General features: G+C 42.7%; 1 protein-coding gene across 2 annotated transcripts in view; it reads left to right on the top strand.

The window, feature by feature from the left end:
* The window catches only part of LOC129721638 (putative sodium-coupled neutral amino acid transporter 11), a 105143-nt gene that overhangs the window by 58697 nt on the left and 24373 nt on the right, over nucleotides 1-22073 (top strand). For both annotated transcript variants that reach the window (XM_055674426.1, XM_055674425.1), the window contains 2 exons: nucleotides 6527-6583; nucleotides 16045-16233. In XM_055674426.1, the coding sequence (XP_055530401.1) occupies nucleotides 6527-6583; nucleotides 16045-16233 (246 nt within the window). The remainder of the gene's footprint in view (nucleotides 1-6526; nucleotides 6584-16044; nucleotides 16234-22073) is intronic.

Genomic DNA, 22073 nt, shown 5'->3' with positions numbered 1-22073 from the left:
TTTTGTACTTATAGTCCCACTTTTCAATTGATAGCCATAGCTGCATCGGTTGAGTGCTCTGCTAAGGGGGTTCATCGCGAGGCAAAACCAAAGCGGACTGAAGGTGTCGCCTTGGAAAATCCCCCTCCTTATGCTGAGAGTTCTAGACCGTAACACTGTTGCTCCGTCGGTAACGTGGAGAGACGTGCTCCACATTCCCATTGCGTGCTGCATCAACCTGATGACGCCATCGTCTATTTTATACAACTTCAGTACCCTCATGAGGTACGAGTGAGGTACCGAGTCGTATGTCTTCTTATAGTCGATGTACGCCATACCAAGGTTTCGTTTGCTTCGGCTTGCCTGGCCAACAATAACCGCATCAATGATGACCTGATCTTTGCAGCCTTGCGTGTTTTTGCGGCAGCCTTTCTGTTCCTCAGTCATCACTCTGTTCACCTCGCAATGGTCCTGCACTTTTCGAGTGATTACCGACGAGAGCACTTTATACAGACTTGAGAGACATGTTATTGGTCTGTACTTAGCTGGATTAGCCGTGTTACGATCCTTCGGTAGGAGGTAGGTTACCCCTTTCGTGATGAATTCTGGTAACTCCTGGGGGTCTCTTAGCACCGTGTTGAAGCATTCCGCTAGTCGTCCGTGGGCTGCTGACAGTTTTTTATACCAGAAGTTGTGCACAAAATCTGGTCCGGGTGCGGCCCAATTCCTGGTATACCGTGTAGTCTCCCGGATATCCTGGGTGGTTACTACTGCAGCAGCCATGCGTTCAATTCCATCACAATGTTCTTCCTCTCCTACCAACCACATCCCGCTGTCATTGTGTTGAGCGGGGTTCTCCCATAAATTGGCCCAGAACTGTGTAACTTCGCCAATCTCCGGAAGCCCCTCGCTGTAATCGGGTTTGTCGTTCCTGATGTGGTTATAAAACTCTCTCTCGTTCGTGCTGAACATCCGATTTTTTTTCTTCCGTCTCGAACATTCACCATAACGCCGCATCCGTTTTGCAAGAGCACTCAACCGTTGTACATGGGTGTCGAGAATCTCCGTGATTTTGAGTTCACTGAGATCTCGGAGCTCTGCGGGCTTTACGATTTCCGCTATTTGACGAACCAGCCTCCGTGATCGGTTTCCCCTCGTGTACTGTGTCAACCGACCGATTTTTACCCGCAAAGTTGCAATCCTAAATTCCAGTCGTCGCATCCATGCGGGCTTCTGTGCACTGGGACAGGGACGACCTTCACCGTTACCTTGGGGATAGGTCCGTAGTCCCAGGGTTCTCACGACGGCTGAAGCTGCGCAATACACTATAAACTGCAGCTCCTCAAGGTTCTCAGCGGCTTCCGAATACTGTGGCAAAATATCCTCATTGAAGGTTCTTACTGCATTCGTCAGCCGGTAGGAATACTGTAGTTTTGGTATTCTGTGTCGGGAAGTGGGTTCTGTTCCCCGAAACTGTGCAACCGCTGTGTCCATCTGGAAAGCTAGTTCGTCTCGTAGTTGTTGTCGTTGTTGGTCCATTGTTTGTTCCGAAGCGCGTAGCTCCTCCACTGCCGTGTTTATCGATGCATTTTGTTCCGGCTCCTCACTCGCAACCGATGCATTATGCCCTGCAGAACTCCTGCTCGACGTATCGCTCGATCCATTCCCTTCCCTTAACTCCCTCTGCACTTCCAGCCTGATGGTGTCCAGCTCCGTCACAGTGAGCATATTGTTGGATAGTATTGCTCGCTGTCGGCTGTACAACTTGTTCCGGTCAAGCTGGTTGGCAAACCGAGGGTACTGCTCAATGAACATGTCTAGCATGTTTGGCCTGCCAGACATATCCGTCTCCAACTTCGTGCAAACGTGGTAGCAACGAATCACATACATGTTCATCTCCCTAGTCCACATGATCCGTTGCCGTTGGCGGCCTGCCAACGTGAGCGACTGACGACGGTCGGTCGCAGCATCATCAGCAGGCGCAGCAGTGCCTTGGTGGTGTCTGTTGCTGCTTTGACTGTTTTGCGTGTAGTTTACGGGCTGTGCCCGTTGACTGGAGAGCCGCTCTTGCACCTCGTTCTCCTCCAGCCTATTATTATTATTATTATTATAGTTTTATTATTATTATTATTATTATTATTATTATTATTATTATTATTATTATTATTATTATTATTATTATTATAATTATTATTATTATTATTATTATTATTATTATTATTATTATTATTATTGTTATTTTCCAACTAAACTGTTTCTTTTCAGTAATATCATGTTAACATATATTGTTTTTCATATGTTGCGTTTGCGCTTAACACCAGTTGCCCGTCGACCTTTCGTCGGGGAGCCTCCGGAATCAATTCGCTGTGTCTTTCGAAGCCGGCGTAGGCTTGTTTCGTCAGGCGGAAATGATTTTTGGAAACTCTCTGACTTGGTGTCTCGGGCCTGGTGCAGAGCTTCGAGCGCTTGACACGCCTTGCCAGTAAACCCACAAAAGAACATAAGAACAAAAGAACACAAGAACAAAAGAATTGTTTTTTGTTTTTTTTTTTTTGTTCATTGATATTATAATTATATTTTTATTTATTTATTTATTTATTTATTTATCATTATTATTATTTTATTATTATTATTTTTTTTTTTCTTCAATATTTTTATTTATTTATCTATTTGTTTATTTATTTATTTATTTATTTATTTATTTATTCATTTATTTATTAATTTATTTATTTATTTATTTTTTTCGAACGCTCAAACACCTTCCCATTTTTTCCCCAATCCCTTCCAATGGCATTCATACAGTCCCGCAAGTGGCAGTCAGCCATTATCCTTCCTTAAATATCGGGGTTGGACAGACTTGGCTCTAACTGCCCCACCATCTACCGCAAAATGAAAATGAAATGAAATGAAAAGTTGACTCATTTTGACAACACGTGAGCCGTCAAGTTTTGAGTATTATATCAGCATTTCATTGTTAACTTTATCACAAGGAATACTTTATTCACCCTGTCAGTGATCACGCAAAGATGTGATCGGCATCTTATCCGATACTAAAATGAACAACAAATTATCCTTTTAAGGATGAAATAAAAACTTGATTGAAGAGTCAATATTTTCTAATGAGTTAATTCACCTTTTTAAATTTGTAAAAGTTATAAATTTTACTTTATCTCCGTGTCTCAAAACGTACAGAATTATCTTTTCCTTCAGTCATGAGCACGACATCCGAAAAAATTTCATCTCAAAATTTAAAAATTGTCAAGCCCCAATCATGACAAGCAACTTACTATATTATTGAAAATGGACAATCCTAGTTGAAGCGCACAATTCGATTGATCTGATTAGTCAACGTTTATTCACTAGAAAAAATGACTGACACACAAGCAGCCGGATTAACTTTATTGTAAAAGTATTCTACTTCAATCTTGCGGTCGTTGCTTTGCACACAACCCTCCTATTTTGTCAGTTTGAACTCTAGGATGAAACCTGTGCTACAAGTGTAGTTTTCCAATTGGTTGCCGCAAGAACTAAGAAAACCGTTAAAAAACAAAATGACTTACAAGCCATTTAGAAAGGGATAAATTTCGTTCCGTTCAGAATTTCCTGTAACAGAACTTCTGAGAGACGTAGTTCCACGTCAAAATACTACTGACACCCTATAACATTCTAGCAGAGTAGGCAGTGCGACTTTGCCCTCGCATCCTAGTGAGTTCTAAAACTTGCATATACATCTATTTCCGGTTGCACATTAACCCTACCGCCAGTGCAGCCCTTCGAGTTGGATTTGAGTTTGAGTCCTGCTGACAACAACTGCTTAAAAACCGAACTATGACGTGTCTACTGCAACCGTTTGTTGCAATGTCGTTCGAAAGCATTAATTCAATCTAAAAACAAAACTTATCGCATCAATTTGATCACCTGCACCGTTGAATACATCGTGCACTACATGCTTTGCATGCTAAAATCACAGACTAATAGACGTAACACTGGAACCCAGCTCCATCGCCACAAAAAAGCGATCATTCCAAAATTTACAATCGAATAACAGCCATCGCGCGATAACGCCGCTTGGGGCGCTGTCATGCGGTCTCATACACATTTTGTAGTTCCCAATTTGACACATGCACGTACGCTAGCGCTGATGTCGAAATACAAGACGAAGCGCGAACACAGCAGCAGATGGTGCTAGTGTTACTAACCTAAAGTACTGGTATCATCCGAACGATGATATTATTGAAAATTTTTTCAAAGTGTCATGTCTGTTAGTCTGCGCTAAAATGTTGCATTGCAACTCAATCGATCAAAGTGTGCGAAACTCAAACTATTGAGAGGAAGCAGATTCAAGTTAAATTGAAATCAGCAACATCTGTGCAAAGTATCAGCCAAATCAAACGAAAAAAAGATAGTAAAAAATATATTAAAATCGGCACATTTTCCATGTAATTGCTGTACTTGAGATGAGTTTGCCTCCGAAATTCGTTCAAGAATCGAAAACTAATGACTAAGAATCAGTGCCTTTGGTTATCAATGGTTAATCAAGAGTAGACGAATTGCTTTTTTCTCAGTGTCAGCACATTTTTGTTCTGATGTAACTCAGTAACCTATGCTCATTACGACAATGCATGAATCCCGTTTACCATATTCAATGACAGAACAGTGGAATGAATATCACAGGCCCCGAAATGATATTCAGAGAAGTTTTGGTGATTATCAATTCAAGTAGTGAAAGCCTGTTTTCGAGATGTATACCTCACAGTACAGCATAAATTGTCGAATGAGACTTTTTGATTCTCACTATTTGGAAATGATTTTCATTTTTGACGATCAAAATATCAACACGACTGTTAATGTTTTTTTACCGTCAGCGTTCATCGGTTGTTTGGTATCATGAATATCAACGTTCGCATGGGTAGTATGATTATCAATATTAAGAAGGCTTAAAATTGCGGCTCTTGAATATCATGACAGTGAATATTCTCAGCGCTGCTAAGAATACGCTTCGTTGCTAGTAGTTTAGACATTCCTTGATCCGTTTCTCGGTATAATAGGTTCAAAATTCGCCCATTTGGCCATCATGGATCTCATATTGGACGGTACAGTGCTTTTTCGATTTGATCACGGTCAAAAAAAATTTTACCGTGAATTTGGCGAAACCGTGAATTTAGCAAAATGATAAAAATTTAATTTTTTGTGTTGGATTGCATTGAAATTAATGATATTTTGAGTAAAATGATGCACTTTCATGGTTGAAGGGGAGATAAGATCAAGATAAAAATGAATAAACAAGAAAAGGTTAATTTATGATATATTTCTCCATTGCATTTTCGCAGACTTTCTCCTGGCTATTATACATGCAATATCAATATGATTTGTTCTGTCCATTCTTTAGCATAGCTAGCAGACTCTGCTGCTTGTTTATGTAAAATTGTGGAACCGCTAGATTTTATAATTTTTAAATCCACGCTCTATGAGGACCAAGCTGTAGGGCTATTTGAGTTGTTAACAGATCTTTTTCTCAACCGCTCTAATAATACGTAATTTTTTCTTCAAAGTCAATGAAATACGTATTCCACGGTTCATTTTTCTCAAGATTATGACACAAATTATTTGTAACAGATATGACACTTGGTTGCCTCAGAAAATTGAATAAATTGAGTTCATAAAACTATACACATGCAAGGACACAAGGCTCAAGTAAAAATGATGTTTCGAATGCATTTTCTACAACTGGAAGTACATTATTCTCGATTTAAAAAAACGTGAGAAAATCGAGCGTGAATTTGGCGAATAGTGATAAAAACGACTGTTGATAAAAGTGAAAAAGCACTGTATTTGGTCATTTTAGGTAATTTTCCAGAACCCGGAAGTCGCCATCTAGTAATTCAAAATGAAGTGTGGGGTCGGTTTGCGAACTCTGAATATCTTCCGGATTCCGAAAAACCCCTGTATAGGATCAAAGCTGGAATCGGATTGGTAGACATCTGCGTTCAAAACACGGTTTAAAAGTACAATCTTCCGATTGATTGCTGCGAAAACGAGGGAAACCCATTGAAATCTAACCGAATAAAAAAAACTATCCAAAAATGGACATTTTTTATTTTACACCCTCTCTCAGAAGCCTCCCGAAAGACATAGTTCCACGTCAAAAACTACATCCCAGCTGCTAACACGTATAGTTGTGAACGGCCCTCATAGCAAATTTGGCAGTTTACGTCACATACTGAACCAAAACAAAAGTACGGCCCTTATGACATGATTCAATTGGGCACAGACCTATTTGGTTTTATGAATCAACTGCTTTGCAATGCATTGCAGTTTATATATTTAAAAATTTTGTAGGATTATAAAATCAATATTTGGATTAACTTCATGTTAGATTTTTTCATTTATTATTTGAAATTTAATCGTCCATACTAAGCCCTAAAATCCTACATTTTAGTGAAGCAGAAGCAAACCATATCTAGTATTTATACGCCTAGAATAAATCACCTCAACTTGACCCACATTTAATAGTTGTTTTCCCCATGTTCTTCTGATTTCGTTGCAGGCAAGCGATGACTCAACCGAGGCTGCCGCATTCGACGATATCAATTCACTGATGAAGGTAAGCCCCGTTTGCAATGTTGGCATGCACATTCGTCGTTCCGTTTCCAGGGGGTCATGCAATGCACTATTGTCGGAAGTGGAATGAGGAAATTATTGTTCAGTATCAATCAATTCGATACCTAATCGATAGCTCCACTAAACACAATGTGAATATTGTTGAATTCTGAGCTATAGCTACACTCACCACTTTGAAAGGGAAACCCATAAATTTTCAGCAGACATGTAGCAACTTCCGGTTTCAATCAAACAACTTCCCATCCTCTACTTTCGATGTTGAATGAAGCAATGCTCCATCGCCTCTCCAAAACTAGCCTGTTGATTTACTAACCACGACCTTGCCCCCTTATTCATTAGCAAACGATTCAACTTGATGTCCAGTTTCGGTTTTATTTTCACCTTGCCGTCCTGGAAAATGACAAACAGACTAGACGAAGATGATAGCTCACCAGCAGCGCTTGAATTTTAAATTGAAAATTTAAATTGCTCTTGATTGAAGCACAATTCATGCTTCATTGTCGTTACCGCACTAAACAAACTTTCCTTGTGGGTGTGCATCCCCTTGTACGATAGTCCTGTTCAGAACGGAGTGCTGAAACTGTATTTTGCAAGCTAAAATAATATGCGAAAACTGAGTTTGAACAAAAAAAAAATAAAAATTGCTCAAACCAATTCTTCGGCTTCAAAACGCCTCTGCACCTTTAAGACTTACAAATAGTTAAAATTTGCAAAAGATGTTAGTTCGCTACGACGTGCAAAATGATTTTATTATCCAACACAATTTTGTTGGAAGAAATTTAATCCTGATTCAAGGGAAAAAAAGCCAAAGGGAAACTGCCGGCATCCCTTCAACCAGCTTCGGAGCGTGAATACATAGTAGAGCTGCAACAGAGCGTTTTCTATTTATTTCCGTCTAGTTTTCCATTTATTTCTTGTCTAGTTTTTTCCTCTCCGCCTTCGGAGCTTTTACAGAAGGGCCGTTGTTTTTTTTTACTACTTGAAGTAAAGTTATTCTAACATTTCACTGTTGGAGATACTGTATGCCACTATCCGGATCAGGATTCTGGGCTGAATTTCGTAGCGGAATCGCTTCAGATCTTGAAAAATATTGTACGTGACGGTTTGACGAATGGGTAAAACTAGCGGCAAGAGTTCGGATCAGATAAATTATAATATCTGGTGGATCGCTTGACGGCCCGAATAAGTTTTCGTGCATATTTTACGAAATCTTGGTCTCGGTTATACAGCAACTACACTAATGAGGGTTTTATATGAAAATTATATTGTAATGCGCTGTTGCTCGTTGATGTGGAACAATTAAAAGCCTTCATCAAATTCCATACGCTTCTCAATGAGTCGACTGTGTAAACTTATAATTAGTTTTAGCTTCTTCTTTCGAGAACAAAATTATGTTTCGAAGCTCAAACGCATAAATATCTCGTAAAAGTTAGAAAAAATAACTTTATGTAAACAAATATCAATCGCGTTATTAATCCATCGCTTACACCTCTAAAAACGATCGAAGGAAATAACAGGATGCCGGGAATGCCGGAAACATCTTCACACTGTAGCATGATATCCGTAAACAAGAGTGCTGCCCTTTACAGCACCGTTTCGCACATAAATCACTTGAGCTGATTGAGAGCAAAACATATTTGCTCTGGGTGGTGTTTCACGGTGACCATCTTCACAGACGGGGTGTCCACAGCAACAGCACCTTCCGCCACTGCTGCCGTGGGCAGACCGTAAAACGGATGTTTGCTCAGCTCCGTCGCAACGGTAACGAATAGAAACCACCCGAATGACAGCAATTGTTGATCGAAAGCAACCGGTTGGTACCGGGAAGACAAACAATTCCGTGCTCGAAAATCAATAATTGTCTGGACTGCCAAAACTATCGATTCTGCTATCACTTCCGAGCGGAGAAACCGAACGGAATCACGTTTAAATGCCATTGGCTATTTTTTTGTCTGACAGTATAATTTGTTGCAGAGCACTTTAGGCAAGATTGATTTTTATTTCCATACTGTTGTTGGACGTGACATTTAATGTTATATATTGTATACAACTAAAAATTGTCTTAGTTCATGTTTGTTCTTGGAATCTGATGAATCCCGAATTATTACGTTTACCTTTTCTATAGATTGCTTCGCGTGGGTAAAAATAAAAATAGATAAGGAGTAGCCAAGAATGGCTTGACATCAAATTTTCTCTCCAATCACGCAGCACGCTTATAAGTATGTAAAAATTAAATTAAAAAAAACTGCAACATTAATTAAAATATAAAGGAACGAAATGAAACCGTTGGAATATTCAACGTTGTCTTTGTACATCACAAAATTCGTCATAAAAAATGTCAGCCATAATGGACTTCAGGCAAAATGAAATTCGAGCCCAATGAACATCAAACGTAATAACCGGAAGGTATAATGAGGGATGCGTTTAATTAACGGTGGGTAGAGCAGACGAAATGTGATTGTTGTTACTCAGACATACTCTCATATAATTAGGCTTCTCCTGTAACAATATACGGCGCAAACCTCGTGACTATCGTAGGGAACGACATCGGACTGGGTAGCGTCCGGAAAGCTCGTTTACCCGGGTCCGATCGAGACGAAGTCTTAAAGTTGAAGTTTGATGGAATTTGGCTGCTGCAGTAAATAATTTGGAAATTAATGACTGAGCGATGAGATCCGGTAGTACTCTTCATTCAGCACATACCTATTGGTTACCTCGGTTACGGTGGCGTGTTGGTGATTGACCCGCCACACACGTTGTAGCTCCAGGACAATCTGGGAGGCGGCCGCACACGCCGCGTTCCAGATGTCCGGGTCGTCGCACATCCTCCGGACAAGATTGTCCGGAGTAGTGCCAGGCCGGCTCACAGCCATCATGTTGCTCCTCGCTCTTACGAAACGGGGGCATACGAAGGAGACATGCCCTGCAGTCTCCTCCTCTTCCACGCACTCGGGACACATGGGAAACCCCGCGTGCCCGAACCTGTGCAGATATTGCCTGATGCAACCATGGCCTGACAGGATCTGTGTCAGGTGGAAGTTCACCTCGCCATGTCGCCTCCCGACCCAGCCGGATATCTCCGATATAAGTCGGTGCATCCATCTGCCCTTTGTGGAATTAGACCATTCCCTCTGTCAACGGAGCATCGAGAATGACCTACTGGTGCCTCGAATGCCCCTTGTGTCACGGTGGTCAAAACACTCTCTGTCCTCCTTGATGGCGATGCTTATAGGCATCATGCCGGACAAGACACAGATTGCATCGTATGACACCGTCCGATACGCACTCACAACTCTCAGGCACATGAGCCTGTAGGTACTTTCCAGTTTACCGCGGTAACTGTTAGTACCTAGCGCTCTGGACCATACTGGCCCACCATACCTAAGTATGGACGAAACCACGCTGGCAAGAAGTCTTCGCTTGCTGCCATAGACCGCTGAGCTATTGGACATCATACGAGATAGTGCTGCAATAGCCGATGAGGCCCTCTTGCAGGCATAGTCGACGTGGCTCCCGAACGTGAGCTTGTCGTCGACCATAACCCCCAAGAGCTTCAACGATCGCTTTGAGGTGATGGTACAGTCTCCGACTCTGACCACCGCCTGTTGCTCTGATTGACGGTTGTTCATAACCGTGACCTCCGTCTTATGGTGCGCAAGCTCCAGTTTCCTGGAGCGCATCCAGTCCTCGACCTTCCTTATGCAATGCGCAGCCGTCAACTCGACCTCTTCGATCGACTCGCCGCCGTCTGCAAAGCCGACGATCACAACCCCTACAGGAAACTTTAGTCTCAACACCCCGTCATACATGACGTTCCACAACACCGGACCCAGGATTGAACCTTGCGGAACCCCGGCGGTGATTGGGACGCACTTCTGACCCTCCTTTGTGTTGTAAACCAGTACAGCGACACCGATACGTGGATGCTCCTGAGCGCGAGCGCTATGGAGTCCCAACTGGCGCTATTGAACGCATTCTTCACGTCAAGCGTGACGATTGCGCAATAGCGTATTCCCCTTCTCTTGCGCTGGAGTGCTATCTCCGCCGTCTTGGTGACGGAGGCGATGGTATCCAGCGTGGACCTGCCCTTCCGGAAGCCGAACTGGTTGCTTGCCAGACCGTTTACATCCTCTGTGTACCTCACCAGTCTGTTGAGGATAATCTTCTCAAGTACCTTGCCCGTCGTGTCTAGCAGGCAGATAGGCCTATATGCCGATGGGTCACCTGGTGGTTTCCCAGCCTTCGGCAGTAGGACCAATTTCTGCCGCTTCCACCTATCCGGAAAGAGGCAGTCATCCAGGTACCTCTGCATGACTACTCGAAACAGCCCGGGGGCCGTTTTTATCGCCAGCCTGATTGCCAGGTTAGGAATGCCATCCGGTCCCGGTGCCTTGCTCACCTTTAGAGAGTTGGCGATCACGATGAGTTCCTCATTCGTAACCCTTGCCTCCTCCTGAACCTCGACACGGCTGTCGTCGCCCACGGATTGGATGCTCAGCAGGTTGGCCGACCATCCCTGGTCTGTGTCTGAGATACTGGAACGTCAGACGTGGAGGCCAAGGACTTGGTTCGTGGCGCGGAAAGAGTCCCTCGATGATTCGCTCCAGCATCGCTGGTGATCGCTCTGCAGGCGCCAGCGCGCCTTTGGTCTTGGCCATTACGATCCTGTAGGCGTCACCCCACGGGTTCGTATTGGCACTCGCGCATAGCCTATCGAAACAGGCCCTCTTGCTGGCCTTAATCGCACTCTTCAGCGTCGATCTGGCAGAACTGAATGCTGCGCGGCGCTCTGTCCTCTGTTCGTCTGTTCGTCTGTTCGCGCACGCTGCATCCTCCGTCTCGCACGGAGGCACGTACTGCGAAGGTCCGCTATCTCGTCAGTCCACCAGTAGACCGGTGGCTTCCCATTCCTAGGTTGGCGAGTCCTAGGCATGGTGGCGTCGCACGCCCGAGATAGCATAGCAACTAGTTGGTCGGGCGTCGGGCGAAGCCGACTGCCCCCCTCGCGCTCTCGTCTAATTGCCTCTTCAAATACCTCGGCACCAAAATGCGATGTCTTCCACCCGCGGGCGAACGGAGTGTTGGCCCTACTCGTCGCTTGCCGCCTCTCGTTGTTGTCTACACTATAACAGTCCGCCTGGTGGTCGCTGTTAGTGTAGCCATCGTCTACCCTCCAGTTCTTGATCAGTCCTGGGCTGGAGAACGTCACGTCGATGATCGACTCCGCGCCATTTCTGCTAAATGTACTTTTGTTCCCAACGTTGGCCAGATCTAGGTTGAGCTTTGCCAAAGCCTCCAACAAGATCTGGCCCCTCTGGTTCGTGAAGCGACTTCCCCACTCAACAGCCCAAGCGTTGAAGTCGCCCGCCACCACCAACGGCGTTACGCCCGTTAGCTCCATGGACAGGAGATCGACCATCAGGGTGAACCTTTCGGTAGACCAACGTGGCGAAGCATAGCAACTGCAGTAGAACACTCCGTTCACCTTAGCAACTACGTACCCTTCTTCTGAGGTTGAGACAACCTCCTGAACCGGGAACTTGCCCGTCGTACATATGGCCGCCATACTGGACTTATCCGCAACCCAGTTACCGTTTCCGGGAGGGATGCGGTAGGGGTCCGATATGATGGCGATGTCCGACAACGACTCAGTGGCTGCTTGGTGTAGCAGCTGATGAGCCGCGAAGCAATAGTTCAGGTTCAGTTGCGTCACCCTTACGCCCGTGGTTTCGCAGCCGGCTTACCGGCTGGGCACCTGGGGCCTCCCATAAAGTGTTTGGCGTCCCGTTTCCCGGAACATACCATACACTTGGGAGACTCCCCACAGTCCTTCGCTTTATGGCCTGCACCTCCACATCGCCTGCACAACTGGCTCCTATCGGGCCCCTTGCAGGTCCAGGACTTATGTCCACCCTCAAAGCACCGGAAGCAAATGTCTGGTTGCTGTAGTATGCCCAGAGGACATACAGACCAGCCGACCTTCAACTTGCCTTCTTTCAGGGCCAGGTTAGCATCCGCCGACGGTAGTCGGAAGGTAGCTATCTGGGCCACCGCCGGACCTTTGCGGAGGCGGATTGACTCCTTAGCCACCTTCACCCCGCACTTCGCTTTGAGGGCTTGTGCAATGTCGCACCCCTCGGTGATTTCGTCCAGGCTTTTAAGCTGGAGAGTCACCTCTAAGGTGAGTGCCCGCACTTGCACCTCCTTCCCTAGGACCTTTTCAGCTACCGTTTTATAGGTAGCCCCCTTGTTCTTGGCGTCCTTCCGGAGCTCAAGTATCATCTCGCCAGTGCGAGATCGGTGGATACTCCGCACATCCGCCCCCAGATCCTTGAGCTGGGTTTCCCTCCTCATCTTCTTCAAGACTTCTGAGTTTTTCGACCCGTCCGTCTTGAGTATGAGGGCATCACCCCTACTCCGCGCCTTTTTGACCTTTTTCGGTCCTCTAGCCACTCCGCCGTCTTGGCGCGTCGCACCTTCCCGACGTCTCCTACCCTCTACAGTAGTCCAAGGGTTGCCCGTAGCCTCCACTTGTGCCGTTTCCGCGGCGGACCTTGAACCGGTTGGTGTGTTCTCCCGTGGAAGTAGCACAACCAACCGTTTCTTGGGGTTCCCGGGGGCCGCTTCCCCCGGGGACTGCCTCGTTCGCTTAGCGACCTGCCTTGTAGAGCTGACCGCCGCGAACGAGGGGGCGTCTGTATGCACGTCTTTAGATGCAGTCGCCCTTCTGGTCCTTACCTCTTTCTCGGCTGCCTTCACCCGAGCTAGAAGTTCTTCGTGCTCCTTCCTGGCTTCATCAATAGTGGCCCGAAGCAGGAGGAGGCTCTGCTTCAGGCCGCCAGCGATATTCCGCCTATTCGCGGAGAACTCGATTATAGCGTCGAGTTGTTCGGACAACGCTGCCACTCTTGGCCGCGTGTCCATGCACCTTTCGACGGCCTTGACTAGCAAGGGACCGTCTACCGAGATGTCTGGTGTGGACATCGACGAATTCGCCGGTTTCCCAACTCCAGACTTCGCCGCATCCGTCTCCGCCTTCTTCTGCGGAGACCGCTGGATGCCACCTCGTGCGAAGGGATTAGGTAACCCCTCCGCACCCGTCTCTTTTTGGTTTTTGGTTTGGCTCATTTTTGTTAATTGGGTCCCCCTTCCAGCCGCTATCCTTGTCCATAAATGAGAAGTCGCTTGTATGGTCCCATGGTAATCTATGCCGAAGCAGTGAGGCCCTGGGTAAGAGGGGCCGCCATAGCACCTTATGAGCACTATGACGCCCCCGCCCGCGTAAGTCAGGAAGGGGGATCTTGTCCTAGGACTAGTTCCCCCCCATCTGAACCTTCTCTGCCTGTTTCCCACCATGCAATGGACGCGGAACGTACTGGAAGGCCTGCCAGGTTTTACGGGACGGAGACCCCTGCACCGGGTACCATCTCGCCGTTTCAAGCCGCTGTCACGCGACTTTACTATGGGAGCTCGATGCAAGTGCCAGCCTGTGGTCATGGTTCCTTATCGTATCCGACTCGAATCCGTTTCGTTCGCTGCCAGTTGCCATAATTGGGACCTTACTGGTGTCGGCCCCAATGGGCGAGGGAGTGCATTTGGTTGATGGGAGCGGCACTACTCGCTCCGTCAGAGATGCTTCCGGGTAATTGTGGCATTTACGAGGAGTCGACAGCCCAGTGTCCGACCCTCACCACCCCTAGGCAATCTCCCGCTGCTGGTCCGGGGCTGTTAGGTACTGTCAGCGGTCGCCCTCATATAACGGGACCTCGGCGGTCGCCACGCGCCGACCCGTGGTGGCATGCAGCTCTGCCACCCGCCGCACCTCATGGTGGCCAATTCTGCCTGTAGTCCCTTTTTCTGACCGATTCGGTCTCAAAGATTTTCTAATATATGTTCGCACCATCACTGTGAACAAACACTGACTGTGGAAACAGACAAACTCACAAGTCTACTGAGATGAATTTCAGGTAAGCTTATGTGACAAGGTGTGCTCATTTCACCCCACCTAGAGGTGACCATTTCTCCCTTTTTGAATTAGCTAAAGTTAACATGAGATTTTAACACTAATTATAGCCTAAATAAAATCAAATCTTCAATGATGGTGAAATTTGGGTACGACCCATACGTCATATTGATATGTCTACATACTTGATTGAGCCATTTAAACGACGGTAGAAGCTTATCTTGTAGTGCGCAATAACAATAATAATTTTTCCAACATCCGGGAACCAAGTTGATTTTTTCAATATATTCCCATATTTTAAACAGACAAATCACTGTTGTTCTATATAAAAAGATACTGTAGTAACTACGGAAGAGTTCACATACCATATTGTATTAAAAAATGCGTAGTTTCGCATAAAAGAGGGCTGCTCATTTCGCCCCGTGTGCTCATTATGCCCCTAATCTCCCTTTTTGTACAGTAATAAATATGCAATGGGAGGAAACACTCGAGGTGAAATACAAACATGAGTATATCGAGTTGTTCATTATTTTTTTCTCTGCAACCCCTTATTTTTAGAATATAATACCGATTTGGCAAATTTTTGCAACAATCAATTGAAGTTTCCAATCGAAGACTATTTCAATCGCCCCTTATGTATTTTAAGTAATTCGCATTTGTTTTTCAACACCCATAAGATAACTACAAATTTGGTTGATTTTCCAATTGATGCATATTCAAAAACAATCTTTGATGGACTCATGTTACTCAGCGTTTTCGTTCTCGTCATTGAAATTGTCGATATCAAGATTCAGGAATTTGGAGCTCGTTTTTTTTCGAATGATGAAAATATGATGAATCCCTGAATAATCCGTTCCTTACCCTGGTTAATATTTCGTTTTTACAAGCTTTAATGTTATGTTGTTTCACATCTTTTTTCGGCACTGATGACAGACAATTCTCACTCGCATTTTAAGGTGGATTAATGCCAGACATTTTCCCTTCGTTGGGGTGAACCAGTATAAACGCCTACTCGATAGCAACAAGTGAAGGGGGTAGTTTTGGAATAACAATCGTATTAAGCACGTTCAAGAACCCTCTCACGTTGAGAGCCACCGACCGGATCGAATATCGGAGTGCGAAGTTATTGACCGGGCGCACGCTTCGATTAAAAAGTAAATGAAACTCAGCATGAATCTGAACTTGATTTTGAAACACTGTTTGCTTTCGCAATTTGAAAAACTGATAATTTAATCGGAAACTTAGCATGTGATAGTACTTCAATTGTGCTTAAATTGCCTTTCGCTGCTCATTGTTTTTCTACGAGCCATAATTAAAACATTTTGCTCTGTTCTCCATAAAAAGGAGAAACTACACTACAGCTTTATCCTTCCCTTTTGAGCTGTAAAACACCGAAACACGCTTCATAATGCATCGGCAAGATAAAATTTAATACCGTGTAATCCAAAAGTTCATCCTATCCTCGATCTCGTTTCTTGCAGAACGAAGAATCCCAGGCGTCAGGCGAAACGTTGTCATCCCTGCCGCAGGCATCGTTCAACTACATCAACTCGATCGTCGGCAGTGGAGTGATTGGCATCCCGTATGCGCTTCACCGGGCCGGTTTCGGTCTGGGGCTGTTCCTGCTGGTGATAGTGGCTGTGATAACGGATTACTCGCTGATACTGATGGTGAGTGTACATCGATGAGGCGAACGAGCCTCCGAATCGATTGTGTGGAATGCATTACTTTTTATCGTGCTAGTAGCTGCATCGTCAAGTATATATTGCACTCCAGTGTCTAACGTGTCTTTATACGAGTATTGGAGTCTTTTCCGGTATATTGCAGAGTGTTATATGATATGAATTTTAAGTTTTATGGTATTAAAAAATTCAAACCAATAATTCACATGGACGCCTTGAGTTATTATTAACCAGTTACGCTGACTATTTTTCACGTTCTGGTCTTGAATAAGCCAAGGCACGCTTTCATATTTATGGTGAGCAACGCAAAAAGCGTCAAATAGGGTAGATAAATTTATTGAGTCCTGCACTTTCACGAATTTATGGTTATAAGAGCATTTAGGATGAGAGAATGCCAACTGCGAATGGATAATACAAATCTAGGAGAAACTACAAATATTCCGGAACGAATCGGTTTACCCTAAAATCCGAAACTCAACGAACCGAGTTTTTATGTTTATGTTAGTTATGTTAACCCAAAACGTGAAATAATAAAAGTGGATCTTAATTTTACGAACGGCAATGTCACGCCGGTAGACTGAATGTTCACGGTCATACAGCCAGAACAAACAGAACATCCTGACCTGGTTTATGAATGCATTGTTCGAACCGGGGATTTGGATGACCTCCATCCAGTTTGCCAGTCGCATTCTTTATGTGAACCTCACATTTGCAGTGGCACACTAACGAACAAAGGCAGCCGCAGCGTCTGCAGCCGGGAATTTCACATAGGACGTGTTCTCTTTTATTATGGCGTTTGGCGGTTGCCTACCTCCCCGCCCAGCCGTTATCAGCTCTAAAACTCTGCGGTGAGCATTTCCGGTGCGCTTTGTTAGCTAGAACTGTTCACAATTATGTGACGAACCACAATAAAGAAAATTCTTTATATTTTTTCTAGGGCTTTTACCGAGGACTGCGGTTGCTCTTGGCCGAACAAAAGTTAAACGCAATAATTCAGATTTTAATACTGGTGAATCCGATGATTTAAACTACCTCTCGGAATTCGTTCGCTGTTTGTTCTGTGACATTTTTCGATGTTTTGTTTTTCACTTGCTTTCGCAAAGCAAAAATGAATTCTCGCGTAATTTTTCAAACGGACCTATCTAACATTGTTTTCCCTGACGTATTCGTTTTTTTTTTGTTGTTTCCGTAGTTTTCAAATTTCATTATTTCCAAAATTTTCTCTCCATGCGTTTCCTATTGACACTACCCCTATACTGCCGTTATTCGCATAACAGTTCTATGTAAAATTTGGATGTTTTCTAAGAATCCCAATTAAAAAATTTACAACAATCTTTTAGGCTCATCCTTTTCAGTCATATTGGCGACTGGAACAAACTGGGATGGAAGCGTCAAAAGTGAAGAATTTTTGTGGAAATATGTTTAATGTATTCAGGAATGACAGGAATTTTCAAGATTCCGATAAGAAGTCAGGCGGAGGAGTCCTCATAGCGGTCTCTGTGAATTATAATTCAAAAACTGTTGCTGCACCTAAATTCAAAGAATTCGAGCACATTTGGATAAAATCGCACATAGCAGGTGAAACACGTATTCGCCTCTGTGTACTTTCCTCCATACAACGCTAACAAAATTACTTATGAAAAGTGTTTTAATAGCACAATAATTGCGCAGAAAAAATTTCACATCTTTGCGGACATCAATCAAAACACCGCTGACTTCATCTTGGACCCTGAAAACGAAAGCATCCTACTCCCAGTCGTTGGAGATAACATCACTTTGCACTTCATGTTTGACGAAATTGCTAAACTAGGTTTGAACCAGGTTAACCATGTAAGAAACCGTGAAAATTGCTATTTGGACCTACTCTTAACGAATATCCAGGAAGATTTCTGTGTGACCCCACTAAGCCACTGTGGAAAAACGAAAAGTTTCACGCAGCAATTGAATATTTTCTATTCTTACATGAATATCAAAGACCCAACGACTGCGAATATAAGGAAGTCCTTGATTTCAAACTAGCGAACTATGCAAATATTAAAAACAAATTAAACTGTGTCAATTGGCAACAAATTTTTAGAGATGAAGGAAATGTCGAATCATCTGTTAGCGTCTTTTACAAAATTCTATACAACATCATCTCTCAAGAGATTCCATTGAAGAAAAAGCGACGCCACGCTAACACCAAACATCCAGTCTGGTTTGACAGAAAAATATAAAATTTAAAAAACCGTAAACAAAAAGCCCACAAAATTTTCAAAAAACACAATAGCAGTGAAAATCTAGCGATTTACTTGGAAATATGTGATCAACTGAACTTCGCAATCATTAATGCATTTGAAGAATTCAATGCAAAAACTGAGCTAGAAATTAAGTCTTGTCCAAAGAACTTCTTCAATTACGTCAAAACGAAACTGAAATCAGACAATGTTCCATCAATAATGCAACTCGATGAACATGTTGGTGATAACTCGGAGAAAAATTGCAATCTCTTTGCAAAATTTTTCCAGAAAATCTATACCACAGTTTCCGAAGAAAATCGCGACCGCTATTATTTTGCATTTTATCCAGAACATCCAAGAAACGTTGGTGTCAACCAACTTCAGGTACTGGATGTTTTGCAGTGTCTAAGAAATTTAGACCCTTCCAAAGGACCTGGACCTGACGGAATTCCTCCAGCACTCATAAAAAATCTCTCAAAGGAACTTACATCTTCTTTGTTCTGGCTGTTCAATATGTCGTTGAAAACTGGAGTCTTCCCAAATGTATGCAAAAGCTCAGTTTTGGTGTCTATTTTCAAATCTGGGCGGAAATCTGACATACGTAATTATCGTGGAATCGCTATTATCTCTTGCATTCCTAAACTCTTTGAGGCAAATGCCAATGAAAAAATATTTGCTCAAGTCGAAATTCGAATAACAGACAAACAACACGGCTTCTTCAAAGGCCGCTCTACATCCACAAATTTACTTGAATTCGTAGATTACTCATTGAATGTAATGGATAATGGGAACCATGTTGAAGCTCTCTATACAGACTTTAGCAAAGCATTTGATCGTATTGACATACCAATGCTACCTTTCAAACTGCAAAAAAATGGAATTGAGTCTGGTCTTCTGAAGTGGCTTGAATCATATTTAACAAACAGGCAACAAATAATAAAATTTAATGGAAAATAGTCAAATCTCATTCAAGTTACTTCAGAAGTTCCCCAAGGCTCCCACTTAGGACCGTTTGTTTTATTTTGTACGTAAACGACATTTCCTTCCAACTTCCTCAATGATATCAAAGTTCTAATATATGCCGACGACATGAAGCTGTTTTTGACATAAAAAACAAGAAGACATCAATGTATTTCAGAATGAAATCCACACATTTTACATCTGTTGTAAAAAAGCCTACTTGAATTAAATGTGAAAAAATGCAATGTAATATCCTTTAGCAGAAAATTATCAACGCTCAAAAATGTAATTGCATTAGGAAATCAGAATGTAAAGAAATGTGATAAAGTTAGGGATTTAGGAATAATCTTTGATTCTAAACTTAATTTCATCGAACACTATAACACTATCATACACAAGGCAAACAACATGTTAGGGTTTATCAAACGCTTCTACTACAATTTTCAAGACCCGTACACTATCAAAACTTTGTATATTGCCTATGTGAGGTCAATACTGGAATACTGTAGCATTGTGTGGTCTCCTCGTCCTGACGTACTTGAAGAAAGAATAGAATCGTAAGCTAGGTTGGACCTCACATCGTCTTCCGTCATATGAAGCACGTTGCATACTGATTGACATTCAAACATTAAAAGAACGGCGAGAGTACGCGATGGCTTCATTTGTAAACGATATCGTTTTCGCAGAACGTTGACTTTCTAAATTGAACTTTTATGCACCCATTCGACAACTTCGACACCGTAGTTTATTTGTAGAAATGGACCTATAAATAGTATGATGAATTCTTATAATCAACACTGCGAAGCCATTGACTTTACGATGTTCCGGTATAAACTGATACAGTATTTCAAGTCCTTGAGGCTGAGGACACAAAATTAGTTTGTTTTATGTTTGTGTATAGATTAGAAATTAATGTAACAAGTCTACATATATGATTGACGAACTAATGGCTATTCTCGAAGAGCATGCCAAAACGGACCCATTCCCGCAAAAAATCAAGAAAACACAAAATTTTACATAAGACTGTTATGCGAATAGTGGCAGTATACCCGCCATAAGTTTGAAGCCGCTTTATCAAGTATTGCTAATCACCACTAAAAACTTTAGCATCATCTGAAATTAACAGAAATGCGTAACTCTATCTCGTGATTTCAACAACCTAGAGGGTTGAAAAATTTAACAAAGCTGTTCAGAGAATCTAGCGCCAACAGTATAGTTCGGAATTCATGCCGAAACGCGGCGTTAGGGTACCTGCAGTTTTGATCAGAAGTAAAAAAGGCTTCTGATTGATATAAAGTTTGGTTTGGAATTTAGCTGCTATGTGGCGCTAGTGTGCATATCATTTTGAGCATTTTGAAATTAATTTATCTAGTGAATCCATCCACTTAAAAAGCTGTGGTCTTCAGGAAAGTTGTCTAGAAGGGCTTCTCATTGGCTTATAGTTCATGAAGTTTACTATATTTTCGACTTACTTTATCTCTTGAATTCACCGCTTAAAAAGTTGCAGTATTCAACAAAGTTGTTCATGGGGCTGATTTATGGGCTAATTGGTTGGTAACATGACCACTACGTGGCGCAAGGGTATGTTTAGTTTTGATTGTTATGACCTAAATTGATCTCGAAAATCCAACTACTTAGAAAGTTGCAGTATTCAGCAACTCAGCGATTTAAATCAGAACTCCCAAAATTTTGGAAAACTTGATTTTCTCGACATGAGAATATTAGCTGCCAAAGCTGTGTTTTTAAGAGAATTTTCAACTGAAACAATTGCTGGTATATTCCCCTGCAAAAATGCTTGTTTGCGCGTAACTTTATTACTTTTTGGTTATTGGCGTCTAAGCAGTAGCAACAACAGCAACAACATAAAACAGTTTTGAAGTGAATAAATAAGTGGTTAAGCGAAATAACTGTGTTAAGGTCCAGCAAGCAAGATGAATAACACTACGTACAAAATCAATGTATTCGACCTTTCGACGATAAAAAATTTTCGAAGCAGCTGCGAAAACTATCGAATAATAATATCCAAAACATAAAATTTATTGAATTTTTCAGTTTGTGGAAAAAAATGAATGTAATATAGAACAAAGAAAATCTTGATTTTTTATTGCACTTCCTTTTTGGCCATAGTACATAATCTTGCGCGTCTTATTTCTAAAACCATCTGATAGCTGGAATAGTCGCTGAGTTACGCATATTAGATTTCAATAGGGCCAGTATCAAAATGATTGATTATGTAACAAAACCAGCGCGTTGGATTTGTATCATGCTCTTAGCGATAATTTATAACAATAACAGAAAAAACACCCAAAAAAAAATCTTAGTGAAAATGACAAAGTATTCAAACGTCCATAACTTTTTTGTTCTTATTTTTACCATTACCATCTTGACAGATAGTAATAAATATTGTCGTCTTCAATGTGTAAAAAAATTAGGTTTTTAAAAAAGGTACTTTTTGAGATATTTTTGTGACAATTCGGAATATTTGGCCCAGACAAAAAATTTTGTACAGTGCATATATTTTTTTTAGAATCGCAATTTTATTACCTTCATTTTTGCTGAAGACACCATTTTAATGAAACAAGTCGTTTTTCTGATACAAAATATATCATTCATCAGTCACATTTTTGGATAGGCCCTTCTGAAACAGCA

The sequence above is a fragment of the Wyeomyia smithii genome, chromosome 2 (genome assembly GCF_029784165.1).
Source record: "Wyeomyia smithii strain HCP4-BCI-WySm-NY-G18 chromosome 2, ASM2978416v1, whole genome shotgun sequence".
Lineage (NCBI taxonomy): Eukaryota > Metazoa > Arthropoda > Insecta > Diptera > Culicidae > Wyeomyia > Wyeomyia smithii.
The sequence above is the reverse complement of the archived record's forward strand: the minus strand, read 5'-3'. Positions and strand labels throughout refer to the sequence as shown.